At 39.7% G+C, this 26,049-nt stretch overlaps 1 protein-coding gene across 1 annotated transcript; it reads right to left on the bottom strand.

Annotated features, from left to right (window-relative positions):
- Positions 1-20,143: 20,143 nt before the first annotated feature.
- Positions 20,144-25,712, bottom strand: LOC110920876 (probable UDP-arabinose 4-epimerase 3). The gene is made up of 11 exons (XM_022165094.2): positions 25,396-25,712; positions 25,133-25,247; positions 24,907-25,031; positions 23,513-23,626; positions 23,327-23,434; positions 23,062-23,153; positions 22,823-22,964; positions 22,639-22,733; positions 21,592-21,721; positions 21,354-21,498; positions 20,144-20,681 (listed from the first exon to the last, which is right to left on the bottom strand). Exons 2-11 carry the CDS (start codon positions 25,191-25,193, stop codon positions 20,443-20,445), a joined length of 1,251 nt encoding a protein of 416 aa, XP_022020786.1. The 5' UTR covers positions 25,194-25,247; positions 25,396-25,712; the 3' UTR covers positions 20,144-20,442.
- Between the last annotated feature and the right edge of the window lie 337 nt (positions 25,713-26,049).

Here is a 26,049-nt window from a genome sequence, read left to right as displayed (position 1 = left end):
GGAAATCCTTGTAGATCTTCAGTAGTCTTCCTCTTCTTCCCCTTGCCCCGGATAGACGCTTTGGGAGCTGAGACTGAAGGACTGGCAGCAGGAGCCTTCTTCTTTGAAGACGTGACATTGGCAAGATCACTGATCCCAAATTTGGAGGCTGATTTAACGGACCTGGCAGATTTTCCAGCACCTACACAATCAAGAAAATAAGATAAGTTGCTTTATTAATCAAACAGTCCTACATATAATTTATTTTCTGTAAGGATACTTACTTGACATAGTGGCAGATGCAGAGGATACTTCTTGAGAATCTTGGATGGTGACTTGGAAGCTTCTGACTTCAGGATCAAGCTTTTTAAAAGCTAACACTCTTTCTCTGGCAGCAGGGGTCAACTTTAAGTGAGCAACGGAGATAGCTGCATAGAAAAGACAAAAGAAAAAAGACATCAGTGATCCTCATCATATGAGAACAGGACTGATAGTGATCCTTCGAGGATCCTCTACCCTACCATGAGTGGCCCATTCCTTGGGCAGATCCTTCCCATCCGGGATGGAATCCCTCTTAACAAAGAAAAACCGACGTTTCCAGTTTGTATCATTCTTGGTAACTTTGAAGATAGGGTGATCCTCCCCAGCTTTCCGTTTCAGCAGATACCGATGTGATCCAAACGTAGTAAGATCATAGAGCTCGGCTAGCTCCGCCATCCCCAGATCAATTCCTTCCTGCTCAATGATCCTCTCGAAGGAATAAAGAACCCTCCAGATCATCGGCATAGCTTGGATGTAAGAGATGCCGGTTAAGGAAAAGAAAGACTGGGTAAAGTCTGGAAAAGGATATGAGTAACCTATAGCAAACGGAGTAGCAGGAAAAGTCACCCAGACATCTGAGACAAAGTCGCTCAAAGCAGTAGGATCAAAGGATTTAAAAACAACATTCGCCGGAAAGCAATGACGAATCTTGTCTACGTGAGCATCACTAAAGCAACACCTCTCCGTAGGAGAATCCTTGATAATCCCCTGACTCTTTAAGGGACTATCCTTCTTGGAATCCTTGTGTGGAGAATTCCGGAGCAACATGTTTTGTGACGGAATAGAAACAGAGACGGAGTAGAAAAAACAGAGTAAAGAAAAGAAAGAAGGAAAAGAGAGAAGAAGAGGATACCTGGACAACCTTCAGTGCAGAATATAAGGAGAGTGTATCTTGAATTTAAACACAAACTGATCCTGACCCTATCTCCTATTTATAATGATGATTTGCAGGGATTGTCACATCTGTGACGTAATGATCATAACGGCTAGTCCGAGCTTAACGGCTAGTTTCTTGGAGTCGCCCGTTAGAGATAAGATCATAACAAAATATAACTCGTCTATTTACAATTAACTCCTTATATTTTGGGGGCAATTGTTAGGGCTGGATTTTTACTATAAGTGATCCTTATACGTGATCCTAACCAGTGATCCTTGTTTCTTTGGCAGGCAGTGATCCTCAGCCGGACTTCAGGATCAGGATCATAGGGACATTATGGTGATCCTCATACTAACGATCACTTCCACTCAATACAATATTGTTTTGCAGGAACATCTAGCAGGATATGCTCTAGACATCATGATCCAGGAACGCGTCTTCACAAATATGGCAAGAGCTTAATCGAAGAAGGACGTTGTACCGGATATGGAAACTTGGCTTGATCTATGGGCAGCAATTTAGGCTAGATTATCTTTATTACTAAAGGGGTAATGAGCTGATATTTAGTCATTTTACCTAAAATAGGTCACCCACACATGTATAAGTACCACTCTTCTTCATTCGGAAGAACACACACGACATACGACACAACTCTCAAACACTTAGACACTCAGTGATCCTTGTACTCAGCTCATTACTATCCGAAGTTGTAACTACATTTTTATTATATTGAAGTTGGTGATCGGTAGTTGCCATCACCCGAGGTTTTTTATGCCGGAGATCATACATTGATCAAGGGCTTTTTCCTCGTATAAATCATTGTGTCTTTGCATCTTCATCACAGAAGTGATCCTTTACTTTCATAGTTAACCAAGCATCATACCCCGTTTTCATAAAGTTTGGTTACATTATCCTTGTGTGATTTTTGACCAAAACAGCAGGTATCCAATTTCTTTCCTTAAAGCTATGCAATCCTCAGTTAGATGCCCGAAATCCACATGGTATGCACACCATTTTGACTTGTCTTTAGTTCCGGATGGTTTATCATTCTTCCTGGGCCATCTAGCTTTTTCACCTAGATTCTGCATTGCAAAGATCAGTTCATGATTATCAACGGAAAAACAATATTCTGAGATTGGAGGATAATCTTCATCATCCTCTTCTTGGTCAACAGCATGCACATTCTTGTTCTCATTTCTATGGTAGGATTTGAATTTGTTGTTCTTGAAGGAGGATCCTTGCTTCTCCTGTTTTGAGGATCCTACTTGTCTCTCCTGGATCCTCTTGTTATCCTCTAGCCGGATGAACCTGAGTGCTCGAGTTCTTACTTCATCTAGATTCCTGCATGGTGTCATAACAAGATCATCATAGAATAATGAATCCTTAAGCAGTCCCATTTTGAAGGCTTCAACAGCCGTAGCCATATCTAAGTTGGGAATGTCCAAGGATTCTTTACTAAATTTAGTTATATAATCCCTTAATGATTCATTATGATTTTGAGTTATCCTGTACAAATCACTAGTTAATTTTTCAAATTTTCTGCTACAAGAGAATTGGTTATTGAATAAATTAACTAAATTAGCAAATGAAGTAATAGAGTAGGGGGGAAGACTTAGCAGCCACTTAAGAGCTGATCCAGTAAGAGTGGATCCAAATCCTTTACATAGGCATGCTTCCTTCAACTTTTCTGGGATAGGATTGATCTCCATCCTCTCCCTGTATTGTGCTATATGCTCCTCTGGATCCGTTGTGCCATCATACAGCTTCATGGTAGGGATATGGAACCTTTTGGGTACCTCTGCATCACAAATTGGTGGTGCAAAGCGAGATACCTTGTGGCTTCCATCTGCAATCTCTGGGATAGGCTTGACTACCCCTGGAACACTTGAGATCATATCTTTTAGCTTCTGCAACTCCCTGGCCATAGCATGATTGGTACCTGTATCCTGCATGAATCCATGGTTAGGGGTAGGATAATTATTTAAAGTGTTACCTCCCATTGGGTTCAAGTTAGGGAACCCATATTGCTGGGATTCTGGAACAACGGAGGGACCAGTGGAAGCAACGGTCTGCATTGGAATGAATCCCCTTGATGGACATCTAGACTTCCTGTTTGCAAACTTTTTAGGGATCCTGGCATCTGGAAGGATCCTGGTGTCTGGGATGATCCTGGAACGAAGGAGGATCCTTGGACCTGGGATGATCCTGGAACAAAGGAGGATCCTTGGCCCTGGAATGATCCTGGAACAAAGTAGGATCCTTGAAACTGCTGTGCTCCCGGATAGGCTCCCAGATTCATGAAGGATCCCAAATGCTGGGGGTAGGATCCTGCCGGCTGGAAGTGTGAGCCTAATGCCTGAGTCATTGCTGTCGATCCGTGGTGCAATCCTCTTGATTCTCCCATGATTTGCACGTCTGGAATTCCTGATGGCTGAGAAGTAATCATTGGAGTATCAAAGCTCAAGGATTTGGGCATCAGTGGAGAATGATCCTCTGCCGTTTTCTTCTGTCTTTTGAGATCTCCAATTTCCCTGAGGATCCTTTCATTAGTTTCATCCTGCCGCTGCATACGATCCTTCATCTGCAAAATCAAAGTAAATACATCACTAGTACTGGGAATATAAGAATTCATAGCAGAAGGAGATGGAGTTTTAGAAGTGGTAGGAGTTTGTCTCTTCTCAGCATTCTTCTGGGATCCTGCCGGTGGTGGAGGCAGAATGTTCTGGGACGAGGTGACTGCAGACATTGCCGTGGACATGTTTTTCAATGATGAAGCCATGTAATTCTTTGAAATGATTTCGAACAAAAGATTTTCTTATGAATGAAGCACCAATTGCCCCACGGTGGGCGCCAAACTGTTTTGGTCAAAAATCACACAAGGATAATGTAACCAAACTTTATGTAAACGGGGTATGATGCTTGGTTAATTATGAAAGTAAAGGATCACTTCTGTGATAAAGATGCAAAGACACAATGATTTATACGAGGAAAAAGCCCTTGATCAATATATGATCTCCGGCATAAAAAACCTCGGGTGATGGCAACTACCGATCACCAACTTCAATATAAGAAAAATATAGTTACAACTTCGGATGATAATGAGCTGAGTACAAGGATCACTATTGTTTCGAGTGTCTAAGTGTGTGAGAGTTGCGTTGTATGTCGTGTGTTTTCTTCCGAATGAGGAAGAGTGGTATTTATACAAGTGTAGGTGACCTATTTTAGGTAAATAGACTAATAATCAGCTCATTACCCCTTTAGAAATAAAAGACAATCTAGCCTAAATTGCCGCCCATAAATCAAGCCAAGTTTCCATATCCTGTGCAACGTCTATCTCTGATTATGCTCCTGCCATAATTGTGAAGACGCGTCCCTTGATCATGATGCTAAGAGCGTATCCTGCTAGATATTCCTGCAAAATAACATTGCATTAAGTGAAGGTGACCGTTAGCATGAGGATCCTTTGATGGTCCATGATCCTGATCCTGAAGTCCTGCTGAGGATCACTGTCTGCCAAAGAAACAAGGATCACTGGTAAGGATCACCTATAATAAAAATCCAGCCCTAACAGGAATACCTGTTCAAATCCTCTGATCGCGGTTATAAAGGGAAGAGTTCTTGAATTTAAATGCAAACGATCCTATCCCTATCTCTATTTATAATCATGATTGTGCAGGGCTGTCACCTCCATGACGTCAGATCGCAACGGATAGTTCCAACTTAACGGCTATATATCTGTTGAGTTAGTTAGAGATAAGACCGGCAAAATATAACTCGTTTATATTGCATAAATACTCCTTATATTTTGGGGGCAATTGTTAGGGCTGGATTTTTATGACCTATGATCCTTACTTGGTATCCTAACAAGTGATCCTTGTTTCTTTGGCAGATAGTGATCCTCAGAAGAGCTCCAGGATAAGGATCACTGAACATCCTAAGGATCCTCATACTAACGATTGTTCTCTTTGGATTTAATGTTATTTTACAGGAATTACGAGTTGGACCTGGTCTTAGCAACGTAATCAAGGAATCTGTCACGCTAATTTTGCACATGCATAATCAAAGATGGACGTTATGAAGAATATGGAAACTCAGCACAATTCAAGGGCAATTAATTAGGCTAAATTCACTTCTATTTCTAAAGGGGTAACGAGCTAGTAGTTAGGTGATTTACCTAAAATACGACCACACACACTTGTATAAAGGGCACTCTTCGGCATTTGGAAGACACAACACATTTCTCACACGCTTTAGCATACAATACTATAGTGATCCTTGTACATGGCTCGTTACCATCCGAAGTTGTAAACATTGTTTGTTATATTGAAGTTTGGTGATCGGTAGTTTCCATCACCCGAGGTTTTTTATGCCGGAGGTCATTCATTGATCAAGGGCTTTTTCCTCGTATAAATCCTTGTGTCACTTGTGCAATTTACATTTAAGTGATCCTTTACTTTGTTCATCACACCAAGCATCATTCCCCGTTTACAAAGAGTTTGGTTGCATTATCCTTGTGTGATTTCTGACCAAAACAGTTTGGCGCCCACCGTGGGGCAATTGGTGCTTCATTCATAAGAAAATTTTTCTATTGGTAATCATTCCGGAAGTGTTGCATGGCTTCATCGTTGAAGAATACTTCCACAGCGATGTCTGCAGTCAATTCATCTAATGGCATTCCACCTTTGCCTCCACCACCAGCTGGATCTCAGAAAAATGCTGAGAAGAGACCAACTCCTATCTTCTCTAAACCTTCATCTTCTGCTCCCAGTACTAGTGATATATTTACTTTGATTTTGCAGATGAGGGATTGTATGCAGCAGCAGGATGAAACTAATGACAGGATCCTCAAGGAAATCGGAGATCTCAAAAGGCAAAAGAAAACGGCAGAGGATCATTCCCCACTAATGCCCAAATCTTTGAATTTTGATACTCCGATGATTACTTCTCAGCCATCAGAGGTCCCAAACATTCAACATATTGATGGATTAAGAGGAGTGCATTTCGGCCCAGCAGCAGTGACTCAGGCATCATGATCATATTTCCAACCGGCAGGATCCTATACTCAGCATATGGGATCCTTCATGAACTCAGGATCCTCCTTCGTTCCAGGATCATCCCAGGTTCAAGGATCCTCCTTCGTTCCAGGATCATCCCAGGTTCAAGGATCCTCATTCGTTCCAGGATCATCCCATGTTCAGGGATCCCTTCAGATACCAGGATCCTTGAAGAATTTGCAAACAGGAAGTCCAGATGTCCATCAAGGAGATTTTATTCCGATGCAGACCATTGCTTCCACTGGTCCCTCCATCATCCCAGAATCCCAGCAATATGGATTCACATCCAATGTTCCTAACTTGAACCCGATGGGAGGTAACACTTTTAATAATTCTCTTACCACTAACCATGGATTCATGCATGATACAGGTATCAATCATGCTATGGCCAGAGAACTACAAAAACTGAAGGATATGATATCAAGTGTTCCAGGGGTAGTCAAACCTATCCCGGAGATTGCAGATGGAAGCCATAAGGTATCTCGTTTTGCACCACCAATTTGTGATGCTGAGATACCCAAAAGATTCCATATCCCTACTATGAAGCTGTATGATGGTACAACGGATCCTGAGGAACACATAGCACAATACAGGGAGAGGATGAAGATCAATCCTATTCCAGAAAGGTTAAAGGAAGCATGCCTATGCAAGGGATTTGGATCCACTCTTACTGGATCAGCTCTTAAATGGCTGCTAAGTCTTCCCCCTTACTCTATTACTTCGTTCGCTAATTTAGTTAACTTATTCAATAATCAATTTTCTTGTAGTAGAAAATTTGAACGATTGACTAGCGATTTATACAGGATAACTCAGGGTCATAATGAATCATTAAGGGATTATATAACCAAATTTAGTAAAGAATCCTTGGATATTCCTAACTTGGATGTGGCCACAGCTGTTGAGGCCTTCAAGATGGGATTGCTTAAGGATTCATTGTTCTATGATGATCTTGTTATGACACCATGCAGGAACCTAGACGAAGTAAGAACTCGGGCACTCAGGTTCATCCGGCTATAGGATGACAAGAGGATCCAGGAGAGACAAGTAGGATCCTCAAAACAAGAAAAGCAAGGATCCTCTTTCAAAAGCACAACAAATTCAAATCCTATAACAGAACTGACAACCAGAACGTGCATGCTGTTGACCAAGAAGAGGATGATGAAGATTATCCTCCGATTTCTGAATACTGTTTTTCCGTTGATAACCATGAACTAATCCTTGCAATGCAGAATCTAGGAGAAAAGGCCAGATGGCCCAGAAAAAATGACAAACCAGCCGCAGCTAAAGATAAATCAAAGTGGTGTGCATACCACGAGGATTTTGGGCATTTGACAGAGGAATGCATCGCATTACGAAAGGAAATTGGATATCTGCTGAGCAAGGGGCATTTGAAAGAATTGTTGGGAAGAAAAAAGCAAAGGACTTAGGATCCTGAAAGGATCCCTGAAAGAGCTCCAGCTCCTCCGGTAGATGCACAAGTGATCAACTTTATTTCTGGAGGATCAGACATCTGTGGTACATCCTTCTCAGCAGCTAAAAGGCATGCAAAGGAAGCTAAAATGGATAACGGAGAAAGACTTATACGAACAACAAGTGTCTCCGAAGGAAAAGTGATAACCTTTGATGAGGATGATCGAGTTGACATCCAGGATCCTCATCATGATAGTTTAGTTATTACTCTCTTTATTTCTAACCACTTTGTCCGCAGGATCCTTATTGACGGAGGAAGCTCAGTAAACATTATCCAGCTTGACGTTCTGAAGAAAATGGGTATCCCTGAATCAGATATCACACCAAGATCCTCCGTGCTTGTAGGATTTAGTGGCGAAACTAAGAAAACCCTGGGGGACATCAAACTCCCAATTTATGTGGAAGGATTACATAATTATCAAAAATTTTGTGTTATTGACTGTTTGTCTTGTTGTAATGTTATCCTTGGCAGGCCCTGGATACACGATATGAAGGTAGTCCCATCCACCTACCATCAGTGTGTGAAGCTCCCTAGCCCATGGGGAATAATCAAGATCGATAGTTATCAACAGGAGGCTAAGGATTGTTACACCTCATCAATGAAACCAGCCTCGAAATCAAGGGAGCAATAGCAATTAAAGTATCCTCCAAGGGGTGTCTTGGAGGCAAGAGAGCAGGAGGTGGACGAAATCTTCTTGGATCCTGATGATCCTGAATCCAAAATCTACATCGGATCAGGGATCCTTGATAAAATGAAAGAAGACATAGTATCCTTCCTCAAAAGAAGAAAATCTACCTTTGCATGGAAACATGAGGATATGACAGGTATATCTAAGGATATTATCACTCATAAACTTGGCATTGACATGTCAGTTAAACCAATCCATCAAAAAAGGAGGAAGTTTGCACCAGAAAGAAATGCCATTATCCAGGAAGAGGTAGAAAGATTACTACGAACAGGCTGGCCAATGTGGTTGTTGTTCAAAAGAAAAATGGAAAGTGGAGGGTATGTGTCGATTTCACTGATTTGAATAAGGCATGTCCCAAGGATCATTTCCCATTACCCCACATTGACTCCATGGTGGATGCAACGGCGGGTCATGAACTGTTAACCTTTATGGATGCATCATCTGGATTCCAACAAATTCAGATGGAACCATCTGACCAAGAGGATACGGCCTTTATGACCCCAACCGGTTTATATTGTTATATTGCTATGCCTTTTGGATTAAGAAATGCAGGTGCAACATATCAAAGGCTGGTGAATATGATGTTCAAAGATCAAATTGGACAAACTATGGAAGTGTACATAGACGATATGGTGGTGAAATCCAAAAAAGCTGAGGATCACCTAAGGGACTTGGAGGAAGCATTTGATATCCTTAATAATTATAACATGAAGCTTAATCCTTCAAAATGTCACTTTGGTGTTAAAGCAGGTAAATTCTTAGGATATATGGTAACCCAGAGGGGCATTGAAGCAAGCCCGGAACAAATCAAAGCATTGGTGAATATCAAATCCCCTGCCAACGCTAAGGATGTGCAAAGGCTAACTGGCAGGATAGCAGCTCTAAACAGATTCATATCCAAATCCTCAGAAAAGTGTAAACAATTCTATGATATCATAAGAAAGAACAAGAAATTCAAATGGACTGAAAAGCATGAGAATGCTTTACAAGCCCTAAAAGAATACATGTCCTCAGCCCCAGCATTGATGAAACTAGAAAAAGGAGATGTGTTATCCTTATACCTTGCGGTATCCTCAAAAGCAGTAAGTGCAGTCCTTGTTAAGGATCATGAAGGTACACAATATCCTGTCTATTATGTAAGTAAGAGTTTACTTGATGCTGAATCCAGGTATTCACACCTTGAAAAACTTATTCTTGCACTGATTATGGCATCTACTAAACTAAGACATTATTTTGAAACCCACGTTATTGTTGTTAGAACTAATTTTCCAATTAAGAATGTCCTCAGGAAACCAGAGATGTCCGGAAGAATGGCTAAGTGGGCAGTAAAGCTTAGTGCCCATGATATAAGATATGAGCCTAGAACAGCCATCAAATCCCAAGCATTAGCAGACTTTGTGGCTGATTTCAGTAGTGATTTACAAAAGGAAGCCGAATTGGAAATCCAGCAGCTGGATGAAACCAAGGATCCTTGGATACTACATACTGACGGATCCTCAAATATTAAAGGCACGGGGCTTGGTATACTACTAAAATCGCCACAGGGGGACATAATACCCCATTCCATAGCTTGTGAGTTCCAAGCCACTAATAATGAGGCTGAATATGAAGCCTTAATCGCTGGTTTGCAAATTGCTAAGCATACGGGGATCAGGTATCTTGAGGTATACGTGGATTCATTGTTAATCACTAATCACTTTAATGGATCCTATGCTGTTAAAGGTGAAAAACTAACCAAATATTTAGAGATAGTCAAAGAATTGGCACTCTCCTTTGTTTCCTTCAATTTGACACAGGTACCAAGGGAGGAAAATACAGAAGCTGATGCATTGGCCAATCTAGGATCATCTTTAAAGATCCCAAAGGATATAAGTATCCCCATCATCCATATCCTGGCTCCTGCTATTGAAAATCAGGTGGCCATGGAAATAGAAGAAGATACTGCAATGATCCCTAATGAGGATACTCAATCTTGTTCAGGATCATGGATCTCACCAATCATGAGATACTTACAACACGGGGAGATTCCTATGGGAGAAAATCCTAGGGCTTTCAGAATTAAGGTATCTCAATTCACAATCTTAAATAATATGCTATATAAGCGATCTCTTGCAGGACCATATTTAAGATGTATCGAGGATCCTGAAGTTCAAGAAGTGTTAAAAGACTTCCATGAAGGAGATTGTGGAAACCACACTGGGGGCAGGGCATTGTTCTCAAGGATCTTAAGGACAGGATACTACTGGCCAACTATGAAAAGGGATGCTGTGGAGTATGCTAAGAAGTGTGATCCTTGTCAAAGACACAACAATATCCTTCATCAGCCGGCTGAATTTCTACATCCTGTACCATCCTCTTGGCCATTTATGAGATGGGGGATGGATATAGTCGGCAAGCTCCCTAAGGCACCTGGTGGAAAAGTGTTCATGCTTGCTATGACTGACTACTTCTCCAAGTGGATAGAGGCTGAAGCTTTTGCCCAAGTCAGAGAAAAGGAAGTTATATCCTTTATTAAGAGAAATATTATAACTAGATTTGGCATTCCTTCTGAAATTGTATGTGATAATGGTTCCCAATTTATTGGGAGCAGAACTACTAACTTTTGTGACAGCTGGGGGATTAAGATGATAACATCAACACCAGTCCACCCACAAGCTAATGGTCAAGCAGAATCATCCAACAAGATCATCATCAACAATCTAAAGAAGAAACTTGGATCCAAGAAGGGGAAATGGGCAGAGGAATTGCCTTATGTGCTTTGGGCTGATAGGACAACTCCCAAGAATGCTACTGGTCAAACACCCTTCTCTTTGGTGTTTGGGGCAGAATCAGTGATCCCAACAGAAATGGTGGTTCCAACTGCTAGAACAAGTACCCGTGATCCTGAGGAAAATGATCAGAACTTGGTTCAAGAATTGGATACTATTGAGGAAATCAGAGACTTGGCTAGGATAAGGATGGCTAGCTACCAACAAAGAATGGCTGGTGCTTATAACAAAAATGTCAGGATAAGGAAATTCCAAGTTGGGGATATGGTATTGAGAAAAGCATTCCAAAATACCACCAATCCTGCTGAGGGGAAATTGGCACCAAAATGGGAAGGCCCTTATTTGATTGAAGCCGAAGCAGGAAAGGGGGCATATAGATTGCTTACCATGGAAGGTAATCTGTTACCAAGAGCCTGGAATGCTGTCCACTTGAAAAAATATTTCATGTAAGCAGGATCCTTCTGGCATGAATGATCCTTACATTGGAAGTATCCTTCAAGGATCCCTGAAGCATCAATGATCCTTACTCTGGTAATGTCCTAAGCTTGAACTCTTATTTACATATCTTCTTATTTAAGGATAAGGATCATGTATCCTTCATCCTTCTCTCACGAGATTTTGAGTTCTGATAAGTCCAGGTATCCTTAGCATAATGTCGACAATCTTCAGAAGCAACTCAGATCCTTGGGTTCAACCCCAGTTATTTGGGCTTGTCCCCAGTTATCCTTGGGCTTGTCCCCAGTTTTCGCCTGTAGCGCACGATGATCCAGGTATAGTTCACGTCTTTGGGACCAGTACTCGCTTTAGGGGCTGATAACCCCATCGTACTGGCTATACCTAGGATCCTACGTATAATGGTAGATGTACCATACATCCGTTCCTAAGGTTTCTAACGTTTTCACGTTAGCTAAGGTTTTGGCATTTTCATGTCACTAAGTTTGGATAGTCGCCAGTGAGGGCCATACTCCAGTTTACATACGATCCTTGGGCTTGTCCCCAGTTATCCTTTGGGCTTGTCCCCAGTGATCCTTTGGGCTTGTCCCCAGTTATCCTTTGGGCTTGTCCCCAGTTACTAACTTATCTTTTCTATTGGCTTAGTCCCAAGTTATATTCTATTTTTCAGGTTTTCGAAGTTAAACAATTAAGGATCCTCAATCCTTATTATCCATTAAAGTTTTACTTATGGTTATCCTGATTAAAGGTTAGGATCCTAACTTGGGTCCTCAGGTATGATCCTTAACTATTTTTAATTTCATTCATTATTCATTTGAATAACCCTTAGACCTTGACAACTGAACCTATGATCCTTAAAATTAACTACTTTTTGGAAGTTTTCGACTATAGGATATTTGATCCTGGATCATATCCTAAATTTCTTAAACATAACGTGCTTAACTTTTTTTTTTACTCAGACAAGCATAAATCAAAACAATTGAAAGAATAAAAGATATACAAGGATAACATCACAGGATAAGTCAAAAGTTAAAAGTTTTATTTACTAAATATTTAACCCTTTCAAAAGTTGTCAAAATTGCCAACCCACGTTTCTACCAGCAAAACGTGGCCCGTCCACATGGGTTGGTAAAGGGTGTCCATTGTTTGTGCGGTCATAGCATGCAGGAAATTAAAAGGCGGCAGGATCACAATGGCTTCATCCCCCAAACAGAGGATCCCTCCACCATATGTAATCCTACCTATTGTTCACAGGATCCTAGATCCTCAACCCTAAACCTATTGTTCAAATACAAACCATAATTGTTTTAAAACATCACAACCATCAAACAAAAAAAAATCGGGCTCCGGCTATGTCTAGAAGTTTCCTTCATCGCCCAATCCTGCAGCTCAATCCTTCGCTGCACCATCACCGCCAGCTCCACTTGCCTCTCCAGCATGATCCTTGCCAGCGCCTCCACCCTCAAGCATCGGGATCTCCACAGCTTCTTCATCATCCTCCAACTCCGCCATACCCAGATCAATTCCTTCTTGTTCGATGATCCTTTCAAGGGTGTATAAAACCCTCCAGATCATCGGCATAGCCTGGATATAGCAGATGCCGGTAAGAGAGAAAAAGGACTCGGTGAACTGAGGGAAAGGATACGAGTATCCTATCATGAAAGGAGTGACCGGGAAAGCTACCCAAGTCTCAGAGATGTAATCGCTCAAAGCGGTAGGGCTAAAAGATTTAAAGAAGGTGTTCGCCGGAAAACAATGACGGATTTTGTCAATCTGAGAATCAGTAAAACAACACCTCTCGGTGGGGGAATCCTTGATGATCCCTTGACCCTTCAAGGGGCTGTTATTCTTAGGATCCTTGCTGGGAGAATTCCGGAGCAACATTTTTTACAAGACGATGGAAAAAGAAAAGAAACAGAGCAAGCAAGAAGAAGATAAAAGGGGAATACCTGTTCAAATCCTCTGATCGCGGTTATAAAGGGAAGAGTTCTTGAATTTAAATGCAAACGATCCTATCCCTATCTCTATTTATAATCATGATTGTGCAGGGCTGTCACCTCCATGACGTCAGATCGCAACGGATAGTTCCAACTTAACGGCTATATATCCGTTGAGTTAGTTAGAGATAAGACCGGCAAAATATAACTCGTTTATATTGCATAAATACTCCTTATATTTTGGGGGCAATTGTTAGGGCTGGATTTTTATGACCTATGATCCTTACTTGGTATCCTAACAAGTGATCCTTGTTTCTTTGGCAGATAGTGATCCTCATAAGAGCTCCAGGATAAGGATCACTGAACATCCTAAGGATCCTCATACTAACGATTGTTCTCTGTGGATTTAATGTTATTTTATAGGAATTACGAGTTGGACCTGGTCTTAGCAACGTAATCAAGGAATCTGTCACGCTAATTTTGCATATGCATAATCAAAGATGGACGTTATGAAGAATATGGAAACTCAGCACAATTCAAGGGCAATTAATTAGGCTAAATTCACTTCTATTTCTAAAGGGGTAACGAGCTAGTAGTTAGGTGATTTACCTAAAATACGACCACACACACTTGTATAAAGGGCACTCTTCGGCATTTGGAAGACACAACACATTTCTCACACGCTTTAGCATACGATACTATAGTGATCCTTGTACCTGGCTCGTTACCATCCGAAGTTGTAAACATTGTTTGTTATATTGAAGTTTGGTGATCGGTAGTTTCCATCACCCGAGGTTTTTTATGCCGGAGGTCATTCATTGATCAAGGGCTTTTTCCTCGTATAAATCCTTGTGTCACTTGTGCAATTTACATTTAAGTGATCCTTTACTTTGTTCAACACACCAAGCATCATTCCCCGTTTACAAAGAGTTTGGTTGCATTATCCTTGTGTGATTTCTGACCAAAACAGTTTGGCGCCCACCGTGGGGCAATTGGTGCTTCATTCATAAGAAAATTTTTCTATTGGTAATCATTCCGGAAGTGTTGCATGGCTTCATCGTTGAAGAATACTTCCACAGCGATGTCTGCAGTCAATTCATCTAATGGCATTCCACCTTTGCCTCCACCACCAGCTGGATCTCAGAAAAATGTTGAGAAGAGACCAACTCCTATCTTCTCTAAACCTTCATCTTCTGCTCTAACTTCTTCTGCTCCCAGTACTAGTGATATATTTACTTTGATTTTGCAGATGAGGGATTGTATGCAGCAGCAGGATGAAACTAATGACAGGATCCTCAAGGAAATCGGAGATCTCAAAAGGCAAAAGAAAACGGCAGAGGATCATTCCCCACTAATGCCCAAATCTTTTAATTCATTATCTTCCAATAATCCGACCCTTTAGGATTGTATCCTTGCTGACTCAAACTACTGGGTTGAGGGTAACGTCGCCTTCAAAAGAGGGGCCTACTACAATAACTAAGATAATCTCTTAAACAAGTGCAAAAGTGCGAAAATAATCAAAGGTTACACTAACACACGAGTCGGATCCAAGTGATTCATCTTGTCTATCTGTTTTTATTTTCAGCATTTTAGTTAGTTTTATTTTCTTAGTTTAAAAAATCTTTTTTCTAACATTTTGATTTGATTAGACGTTGAGGATAAACCGGTACTAAAAGCTCTTGTGTCCTTGGACGATCTCGGTATCTTACCAACACTATGCTACGTCCACGATGGGTGCACTTGCCCATATGTGTGTTTAGTGTTAGTAAATATCGTGTTTTATAAATTTAAAACTTGGCAAAAAAGTGTAAAAGGGCTTAAAATATACACCTAAAACATATACACACTAACACGCATCATCTCTCCTGGATCCTTTTGTCATCCTCTAACCGGATGAACCTGAGGGCCCTGGTTCTTACTTTATCGAGATTCCTGCATGGGGTCATAACAAGATCATCATAGAATAATGAATCCCTAAGCAAACCCATTTTAAAGGCTTCTACAGCCGTAGCTATATCCAGATTAGGGATATCTAAGGATTCTTTACTAAACTTAGTGATATAATCTCTAAGTGATTCATTTTGACCTTGAGTTACCCTATACAAATCACTAGTTAATCGTTCAAACTTTCTACTACAAGAAAATTGACTATTAAACAGGTTAACCAGATTAGCAAATGAAGTAATAGAGTAGGGGGGAAGACTTAGCTGCCATTTAAGAGCTGATCCTGTGGGTGTGGATCCAAAACCCTTGCATAGACATGCTTCTTTTAACCTCTCTGGGATGGGGTTAATCTCCATCCTTTCTCTGTATTGAGCCACGTGTTCTTCAGGATCTGTTGAGCCATCATATAACTTCATGGTTGGTATCTGGAACCTTTTGGGTATCTCAGCATCACAAATAGGTGGTGCGAAATGAGATATCTTATGGCTCCCATCTGCAATCTCAGGAATAGGCTTAACTACCCCCTGGAACACTGGATATCATATCCTTGAGCATTTGTAACTCCCTAGCCATAGCTTGATTGATCCATGTATCCTGCATAAGGCCATGGTTAACGGTATAAGAATTATTAAAAGTGAATCCTCGTGGATTCAAGGTTGGAATTCCAGATGTGAATCCATATTGACGAGATTCTAGTATGATTGAAGGACCAGAAGAAGCAATGGTTTGCATTGGAATGAAGTCTCCCTGATGGACATCAGAACTTCCAGGTTGCAAACTTCTTAAGGATCCTTGATCCTGGGTAACATTGGATCCTTGATGCATTATGAACGGGGGTCTCGGAGGATAATCCATGGATCCTTGAACCTGAGAGGATCCTTGAACCTGAGAGGATCCTTGAACCTGCTGCGTCCCCATGTATCCTCCTAAGCTGACGAAGGATCCTTGATGCTGAGAGAAGGATCATGCTGGTTGAAAATAGGATCCTAGAGCCTGAGACGTTGCTGAGGATCCGTAGTGCATTCCTCTTGTTCCACCCAAGTATTGGACATCTGGAGTTGTAGAATGCTGAGAGGTTATGACCGGAGTGTCGAAATTCAAAGATCTAGGCATCAACGGGGAGTGATCCTCTGCCGATCTCTTCTGTTTCTTGATATCTCCAATTTCTCTTAGAATCCTTTCGTTAGTCTTATCCTGCTGCTGTATGTGATCCTTCATCTGCAAAATTAAAGTAAAAAGGTCACTAGTAGTAGGAGTATAAGATGCAGAAGAAGTTGGAGGTTTTGAGAAAATAGGAGTCGGTTTCTTTTCAGCATTCTTCTGGGATCCAGAAGGTGCTAGAGGCAAAGGTGGAACACCTTGGGATGAATTGACCGTAGGCATTGCACTTGAAGTGGTTTTCCTTTGAGAAGCCATCTGGTTGAATGTGATGAACTGAAATGAGCGAAACGAACAAAGTTTCTCAGAAATGAAGCACCAATTGCCCCACGGTGGGTGCCAAACTGTTTTGGTCAAAAATCAAGCCAAGATAATGCAACCAAATCTTTAGATGTGAGGTGTGATGCTTGAATCAATGAACAATATTAAGGATCACTCAGAAATGTAATGAACAAGTGACACCATGATTTATATGAGGAAAAAGCCCTTGATCAAGAGTTGATCTCCGGCATAAAAAACCTCGGGTGATGGAAACTACCGGTCACCAAGTTAGATTAAACAAAATGTGTGTTACAACTTCGGATGATAGCGAGCTAGTTACAAGGATCACTAAAGTGCAAAGTGTAAAAAAGTGCGTAATCGCCGAATAGAGTGTTGTAAGCTGATGAGAGCACTATGAGTGTGTGTTTGTAGCCAAAAATAGCTAAGTGTTCTAATCTAGCTCGCTATACTCTTTTAAATTTAGTAAATATCTAAAATAACTAACTATCCGCAATTCATGCACTCTCCCCACGATCTCCATAACGTTCACCATGGTCAAGCATGTGCGGAATAAAAGAGAATATGCTCCAGGAATATCGCCATGACCAAGTCCAAGCACGTACTCCTGCAAAACAATCTCATATTCAAAGCAGACAATCGTCAGTGTAAGGATCACTAAGATGATCCTGGATCCTGATCCTTCTATACTCTCTGAGGATCCTAAACTCAAACATAATTAAGGACCCTTAAACCCAACAGTAATTGAGGATCACTGATCTTAGGAAAATCCTCCCCTAACAAATGTCATGCCATGTCAAGTCCTCACTCCACTCCCCATTTTGCACTCAATCACTAGCAATGGTCAAATACATGGAAAGTAGTAAACAATTTAAAAAAAAAAAGTGATTGGTTGAAAAAGGGTAGGGCCCACCATTAACCCCCTCTCTCTCCTCCATCACTTCTCTTCTCTTTCGGTGTCTCTCTCGGTGAGTAGTCACCGCCTCCTCCTATCCCCGATCACCGAACATCCACCGGCAATGGTTCCCCAATCGGTAAACCCCCCTCCCCGAAGCACTCCCCGAGACCACTCCCTCCACCCTAATGCAAGCACTAATCAAGAAACTTGTTTGGCGGATTAAGTTGTCTTAACCTCGTCAGAAGAAATCAACATAAATCTTTGGTTTGTTTCTTGTAAGCGGTTCAAACACAGGTTATAAACATACTAAATTGAGCCGCTTACACGAATCAACTTAAGATTTATGCCGGGCCTCCTGTAAATAATAGTGTAATTTTAGCCAAAAATCTCTATCGCCCTCTTGAAAGTTCAGATAACTCTCCCGAGGCCCGATTCACATAACCCGTGCAATTCCTCTCTACTAAAGATATTCAAATGATACTTTGTACCAAACGAGTTACTTACAAAGTTCACATATCACTCCTAAAGTAGTGTAAAACCTTTAAACTTTAGGAGGGATATATGAATGAGTAAGAATTCTATTTGGTATAACGAGTGTTTATCTCACTCTCTTTAGTAGATCATTATACTAGTATAAAATTTCATATTTATTCACGCATATGTGGATCAGTTAAGCTTTGAACTCATTAAAACAACCGTAATAACTTTAGCAAAGAAAGATCTATAATATAGTAAATTTAACTTAAATGACTTAGATAATAGTGGCATAGAAAATCCTAATTTTGATTTACCATCTTGAGAAAGTCATAATGATCTAGTTATTGATATTTTTGAACCAAACCAACTTTTAGGTGGCTGCATTTGGTATCTATGTTCATTTTTTATGAGATTGTACATCCTTCTGTGTAGTTTATTCATTATATATGGCATAACTATTGTAAGTGTGATCCAAGGTAAAATAGTGCAGATTGGAGTAATTTTAACATAGATACATTGTAGGGGTTGAATCATATGTTCCTTTAAAGCAACAAAAATCATTGTTTGGTTTACTTGCCTAAGTCTAGATGTTAATAATCATCATACTCGGTATATCCCACCAATAGCAAAGATAAGGTATAGTCTGAGGAGGGTAAGATGTAGACAACCTTACCTCTACCCCGTAGGAGTGGAGAGGCTGCTTCCAGTAAGACCCCCGGCTCGGTAGTAGTTTTGCATCAAGCCTTGGACATAAGGCACATAACACTCAACAATTGGGAGAAAAACCGATTAGTGCATGTACCCCCTTGTCTTTCGGCTATCAACGCTACCACATGATGCATGATTAACCGTCCCTCGCTTTTTAACGTTATTTTCACGAAATTAGTAAAATAACGTTAAAATTAGTGCACTTTCACTTTTGCCCCCCAAGGGCCCACACATATATACATTATATGCGCATACCGCAAGCGGGGCATATATACATTATATGCAAATACTAATCAAGAAACTTGTTTGGCGGATTAAGTTGTCTCATCTCGTTAGACGAAATCAACATAATTCTTTGTTTCCGATCAGTGGTTCAAAAACAGGATATAAGCATACCAAATTTGAACCATTACTCAAAGCAAACTTAAGATTTATGTTGAATAGACTCAATTGCCTACAGGGGCGGACCTACACCATCCGATATGGGGACGGCCGCCCCCTGTAAAATAAAATAGTGTTGTTTTTAGCCAAAAATCCCGATCGCCCCCTTGAAAGTTCAGTTAAATCCCCCCCCCCCCCCTCTTGTGGTCTAGAAAATAAATCTTGGATCCGCCACTAATTGCCTAATGAAATTATTGTTTCTCTTATACATAAATCTATAACTATCTTCATGATTGCAAAATATCATATTTTAGTACGGTGTTATAATTTTCTCAAACAAATGGGTCATACGCATATCATGTTGCGACGTTGGGGTAACAATTTCCGACACGACATGAAAATAATCAGATTTGGGTTGTTATATCTAAGTTATTTAATAAACGGATTGTGTTAGATTGAACCCATTTTGTAACCCACCAACCAACACTAAGCCATTTAACCCATTTATGTAACCCATCAACACGCTTACAACTTGATTACTACCCCACCATCCTGTTTGGCAAATTTAGATAAACATGTGACATGGGTTGCGTTTTTGACAGGTTATGGTTTGATGTTTTTGACACGAATTAATATGTGGGTCGTGTTCATTGTTCAGGTTCTACAATTCAACCTGCGAACGCTACACAATAGACACGCCTGCTTGGAATACAATGTCATTGATTCCGACTCCAATCAAAATTTAACAAATCCTGTGAACCAAACGCTTCTATAAATCATAAATCCAGACCATACAATATCGCTACACCTGACAAGGCATTATTTCTAAGATGTATTCAGTTTCCTGCTACATATAATGTATGGGTACATACAAGTCCACACCCATGTAAGAAATAATAATAATATGATCAATGTGGGAAAAAATACCCTAAATCTCAACAACCCCTATTTTCATAATACACCCTAATCATGAAACCAGGTCAAAATCAAGTAAATCTTCAGTCTTTCACCACCTTCAATCAACGGTCCGCCAAATCCCGTACCAAAAGTTAAAACAAAGCTTTTGTGGGCCCGTATCCGTCGCGATGCGATTTCTGCCATTTCCATGCAACTTGCAAACTCTTTTCCAGATTAGTAAACTGCGCTGACCAGTTGAGTTCACGGAGTATTTTTGACGGGTCGCTGAACACCTCAGCATAGTCGCCGGGTCTACGTGGCAGATACTCTACTTTGATTGGTTCCCCTGTTGCCTTCTTGCAAGCTTCCACAAATTCTTTAACTGATCTTCCTATTAAAACCAAAATAAATAAATAAATTATTAACAAAATGACATGTTTAACATAACCAGGCTTACAATATGCGTCAGTTTCGATCCATTCACTAATAATAAATAAACCAATTCTGTTTATTTTTATTTTAACAGGTCAAATTGTCGTTGAAATAATATATATCTTTAGGATAATTTTATATATCATATTTACCTAACCTAACATAAGATCATATCAAATATACTCATTTTTTAATTTAAGACTTAATAACCTTCCGTCAAAACTTGCATTAGTATACGAGACGTCTGACTTTGGAGTGAAAGGAGAACAAGAAGAGTATAAATGGTCATATTATATATATATATATATATGGTATTTACTATTTAGCGGAATACGTAAATATGAAAAATTGAAGTATTTTGATTAGGTGTGAATGATTTTAATTTTTCGAGTTGTAAATAACTAAATATGATATACCCACATTCCAAAGGTATATACGAAATTGCCCCTATATTTTACAAAATCATATTTGAAAAAATGAAAAATCATCTTTAAAAACTAAAAGTTACCCAAGCGGGCACATTTTGGAACCTACAAAAAGTACCAATTTTGACCCGAACCCATCTTAACCCCTTACCCGATCCACCTGACCCACCCAATATGACACCTCAAATATGAGATAAAATATCTACCTTTTCCTGTACCAACATTGTAAATACCAACATGCCCGGGTTTCGCATTTTCAAGTGCTTTTACATGAGCATCAACTAAATCAGTAACATCGATATAGTCCCGTATGCATGTTCCATCTGGGGTTTTATAGTCGGTTCCTCGAACCTAAATCACATAATCAATATCAAAATCTTATTCTTACTAAACTCTAAATAATATACATATCAAAGTACAAGTAATTATCAAAAAGAACATTACCTTGAGTCCATTAGTAATTCCACGGGCCGCATCGAAGCATGCACCTGATATTCTTCCATGCTCACGCAATTCTGGTCTTGGTGCTTCACCTAATCTTCCATCAGGGTCCGACCCAATCACATTAAAGTATCTGACATTTATTTATTTATTGAAGAACATTTTAGAAATATGATGAATAGTAAAAAAGGGCGTTCGTTTCAGAACCATTATATGTTGGGAACGAAGAGAACCACAAACATAATGCATTTGCACCTCTTGCTTTAAATGTGACACACAAGATAGTTATGTTTCTCTGTCCCACTACTTCCGAGCATCTTTTATTAGGGCTGCAAATGAACTGAACAGTCGGCGAACCGTTCGGTGGGAAGTTCGTTTTGTGTTTGTTCATTTAATAAATGAACGAACACGATCACAAAAATCCGTTCATTAAGTTAAATGAACTAACATGAACAGAGGTCACACTCGTTTGTTTATGTTCGTTTTGAGTTCGATATTTCATTGGGGTTTTAATTTTTATATTTACATACTTCAAAATTCCCACTAATAAAATATTTAATAAATATTAGTGTATTGTATTTAATTTAAATTATTAAATAGATGTTAGGTTTGTATACTGTGGGTGGATCATCTACGTAATATTTGTGATGAAAGACACTGATTTTATCAAAATGTAAAACATGTTCCTTTTTGTTGTGTTCATTTGTGCTTATAAACGTTCGTTTGTGCTCATTTATGTTCATGAACGCCCATTTGTGTTCATGAACTTTTATTTGCGTTCTTTACCTAAACTTAACGAACAAACACAAACGAACACGAACACGTTCATTTCCTTAATGAACGAACATGAACAGAAAATCCCGTTCCGTAAGTGTTCATGAACAGTTTGTGAACACATAATTTCCTTAACAAACAAACACGAACAAGTTGCAGCCATATCTTTTATGCATTAAATATAAGTGCATTATGCGCTTCTCAACATATTATTGATTCTAAAACGAATGTGATCCTAGTCAAATAAACATAAATAAATTATGTGTCAAATCAAACCTTAAAATCATGACCGCCATGTCTGAATTTTTATGGAAATCCAGAATAATATCTTCTGACATCTTTTTGGCTTTCCCATACGGATTAATTGGGTTCTATAACACATAAAAACAAGGTATTAAGGGAGACAACATAATATTACACCTAACAAAATGAAATTACATAAAAGCCCATGGTACGGTACCTGAGGAGTTCCTTCGGTAATCGGCATCTTCTCAGGCTCTCCATAAGTCGCACATGTGCTCGAATATATCAAAGTATTAACATTATGTGCGGCCATAGCCTCCAGTACCACCAGCGTATTCGATGTAATATTGTGATAATACCTGCATAATTATAATAAAAAAATAGGAAATTAGCCACGTTTTTTAAATCCAGTCAACAAAAGTTTAACAAAAATAATTATATAAAGTGCGTACTTACTTTAAAGGATCAAGAGTACTCTCCCCAACATACGCAACCGCTGCAAAATGTATAACCGCATCGAATGCATTTTCTGAAAAGATTTTGTGTACCTGAAATGTATTTTATCAAGGAAACAAACATGTCACACATGCATGTTTTATCTTACGCATACTTTGGTCCTACTGGTTAGCAGGGTATTGGTGGGGCCGTGAGTTTTCCCTAACAGGTTCTCACGGTTACCAAAAAAAATAATAGAAAATAATAGTTAAGTTTAGTAGGATACGGCTTTTGCATCTCCCAAATCAGCATAAATGAATTGAAGTCTCCCGGGTTCGGGAAACAATTCTTGAAGAACTTTGACTGCACCTATGTTTCCACGAGAGAGATTATCCTATAACACAAGTATACGAATTTAGTTTGTATTGTAGTTGAATATTGGTGAAAGATTAATAAAAATGTAGAGGCGTACCACTATAGTTACACGGTAAGAGTCTTTGAGAAGGCGTAGTGTAGCATGGGAACCGATATAGCCAGCGCCTCCGGTTACTAAAACATGAGTGACCCCTGCTTCAGACCTAGAGAACTTCAAACAAAAAGATATAAATATCTCAAATATTAATAAAATATTTATTTAATCTATACAAATTACCACTGATTTTTTTCAATTTATTGTTGAACTTTGACTTTTGATGTTCAGTATACTTTTCTCAATCTCAAGATTAATATGAGAAGATTTAATTACTAATAAAAATTGATGTTCAATCTACCCATTCATCAAAATGAGTTGATTTGGGTAATTTTTGTTTGTTAAAAGGGTTCATTTGGGTCACTCAAACTATACAATTGGTCAAAATGGGTCGCTCCTATGGAAATTGCTAATTTAAAATGGGTCCAAATGAGCGAGCACCACCCACCGCCACCGTCGGCCACCACCTACCAGTTGCCGCCAACACAACCACCACCATCTGTTAGATATTTTAGTGTAATCGGGATTGACTTGGTGATCAAAGCGAATAATAATACGCATCAAGCAAGTTAGGAGGTGCGGGAGTGCACGCTTGTTTGAGTCATTATAATTCGAATTGTATGGGTGGAGCCCGTATTCTACGGGGGTTCCAAGGGGGCAACGCCCCCTTGGCGGGGGTCTGGGGCAGCGCCCCTGGCGGGGTCCAAGGGGCCGAGCCCCTGGCTGGGGTCGAGCTGCATCAAAAAAATTTATTTTATGGAAAATAACATTATTTTTGAAACATTAAAAAATGGCAGTTTTAGTGGCAGTTGTGTCTTAAATTTGAGATAACTGCCATTAGGCAGTTAATCATCCCCAAATTTCGCATACACATACCCTGGTTCAATTTCTCGAAAATCAGAGTTGTATCCGATAAAATTATTCGGGTGAACACCGAAATAATTTGATCGGAGAGTGATTACACGCCTCTCTGATCATCCGGTTTTCTGAAAATTCCCCAACACCATCCCTGTTGCCACCGCCAAGACCGCCACTTAAAAACAAATATGGCCGATGAACCCAACTTTTGATACCTTTTTCCTAAAACAACCGTTCTGACCCGAACCAAATTAATACTTTCTCAAAACGACCTGTTTTGACCCGACCCAGTCCACCCGTGACCCGTTTGCAAGGCTTATATGCAAAGTACAAAGGGTAATATGAATAGGAAAACAGCTAAGCAAGTAAGCAGTCCTATAAACTATTAAAATCCATCACAAACAGAACATATACATCGATTCAAGCAACGTTTCTACTCAACCGATCTATTCAAACAGATTTTAATCTTCAAATTGTCACAAGATTAAGAACCAAGAAGGAATTTAAACCAAAGAAAGGGTCTATGTCTAATTACTTACTGGACTAGGACTCTTGAAAGTAGGAGACTGTTTAAGCATAAAGATGCATAATGCTGTAAGTGCAAAAGCAAAAACAATCTTCCTTACAAACCCTTTCTTCTTAATTGGCTCTGTATGATCCACACCTACAACCACCAAAAACCATACACACAAATAATCAAACATCTGCAAAGATCCAAAACACTGCAACATTTTCAAAAGCAGTAAAACAAAATTATAACCATACCTCCTAAAGCATAAGACCTGGGAGGCCTTGGCTGACTTCTAGGCTTGTTAAAGTTCAACATTTGATCAAAAACTCAAAACCCCTCTTTTAAAATCAACTATTCTTGATTAAACTTCTGCAAGAACAACATCAAATTACATTAAATCCAAAAAAAGACTCAACCTTTAACAATCTTTAGCAATCTTTAATCAATAGTTATTCTAAGATCTAACAAATAAGCAATGAAAACAGAAACATGCAATGAAGAAAATCAAAGGCGTTACCTGATCTACAAAGAGGGCAATGGGGAAAGTGAAATCATGATGATTTATAAATAATAAGAATAATAGGCATGTGATGGATTGCAAGATGAGGAAAGGGGTTGAGCTAATTGCTGAATAAAGTAAAGGGTTAGGGCGGATTACAGGAAGGAAAGACGTAAAAAAGAGAAAATGTAGAGAGAGAGAGAGAGAGAGAGAGAGGTACGATGAAGTGGGAGAGACGAATGGGGTTCTTGGAAAAAGGTTGTTCTGAATCGATTTTTAGGTTTTTGATTTTGGATGCAGGAATCTCCGGTGATGCTGCCACCTGCCATGTTCTAAGTCAAAATGGAAGGAGAAAAAGAATGTCTTTAAAATATCTCTTTATTTATTTCCAAATTCTATTTCTATTTCTTTTATATGATATAGAAAGGTATGGCTAATATTTTTATTTTTTATTCTATATTTATTTTTCTATAAAAAGGGGATGTGTATTTTATATAACCACGTTTGGTTGCCAATGATGTCCAGCGCAGCTGGACGGAGGTGTGAGGGTTTTCCCCATAGGCTCGGGTTCGATCCCGGTTTGGAACTTCCGGTCAGACCAACCGGCCAAGTGTGGGATTCGATCCCGGGTCTTCTCGTTTGAGCCTTGTGTCGTTTGCCAGTTGATCTACA

Source organism: Helianthus annuus, chromosome 17 (genome assembly GCF_002127325.2).
Source record: "Helianthus annuus cultivar XRQ/B chromosome 17, HanXRQr2.0-SUNRISE, whole genome shotgun sequence".
In the NCBI taxonomy this organism is placed as follows: Eukaryota; Viridiplantae; Streptophyta; class Magnoliopsida; order Asterales; family Asteraceae; genus Helianthus; species Helianthus annuus.
This window is presented reverse-complemented; position numbering and strand designations above follow the sequence as displayed.

What these genes read in the sequence shown, in the direction of transcription:
- LOC110920876 (XM_022165094.2), bottom strand. Translation starts at nt 25,193, where the DNA reads ATGTTGAACTTTAACAAGCCTAGAAGTCAGCCAAGGCCTCCCAGGTCT. An exon ending in CTTACCGTGTAACTATAGTG is followed by an intron (nt 23,435 to 23,512) that starts GTACGCCTCTAC and finishes CTTGTGTTATAG; the next exon opens with GATAATCTCTCTCGTGGAAA. An exon ending in CAATGTTGGTACAGGAAAAG is followed by an intron (nt 20,682 to 21,353) that starts GTAGATATTTTA and finishes TGGTTTTAATAG; the next exon opens with GAAGATCAGTTAAAGAATTT.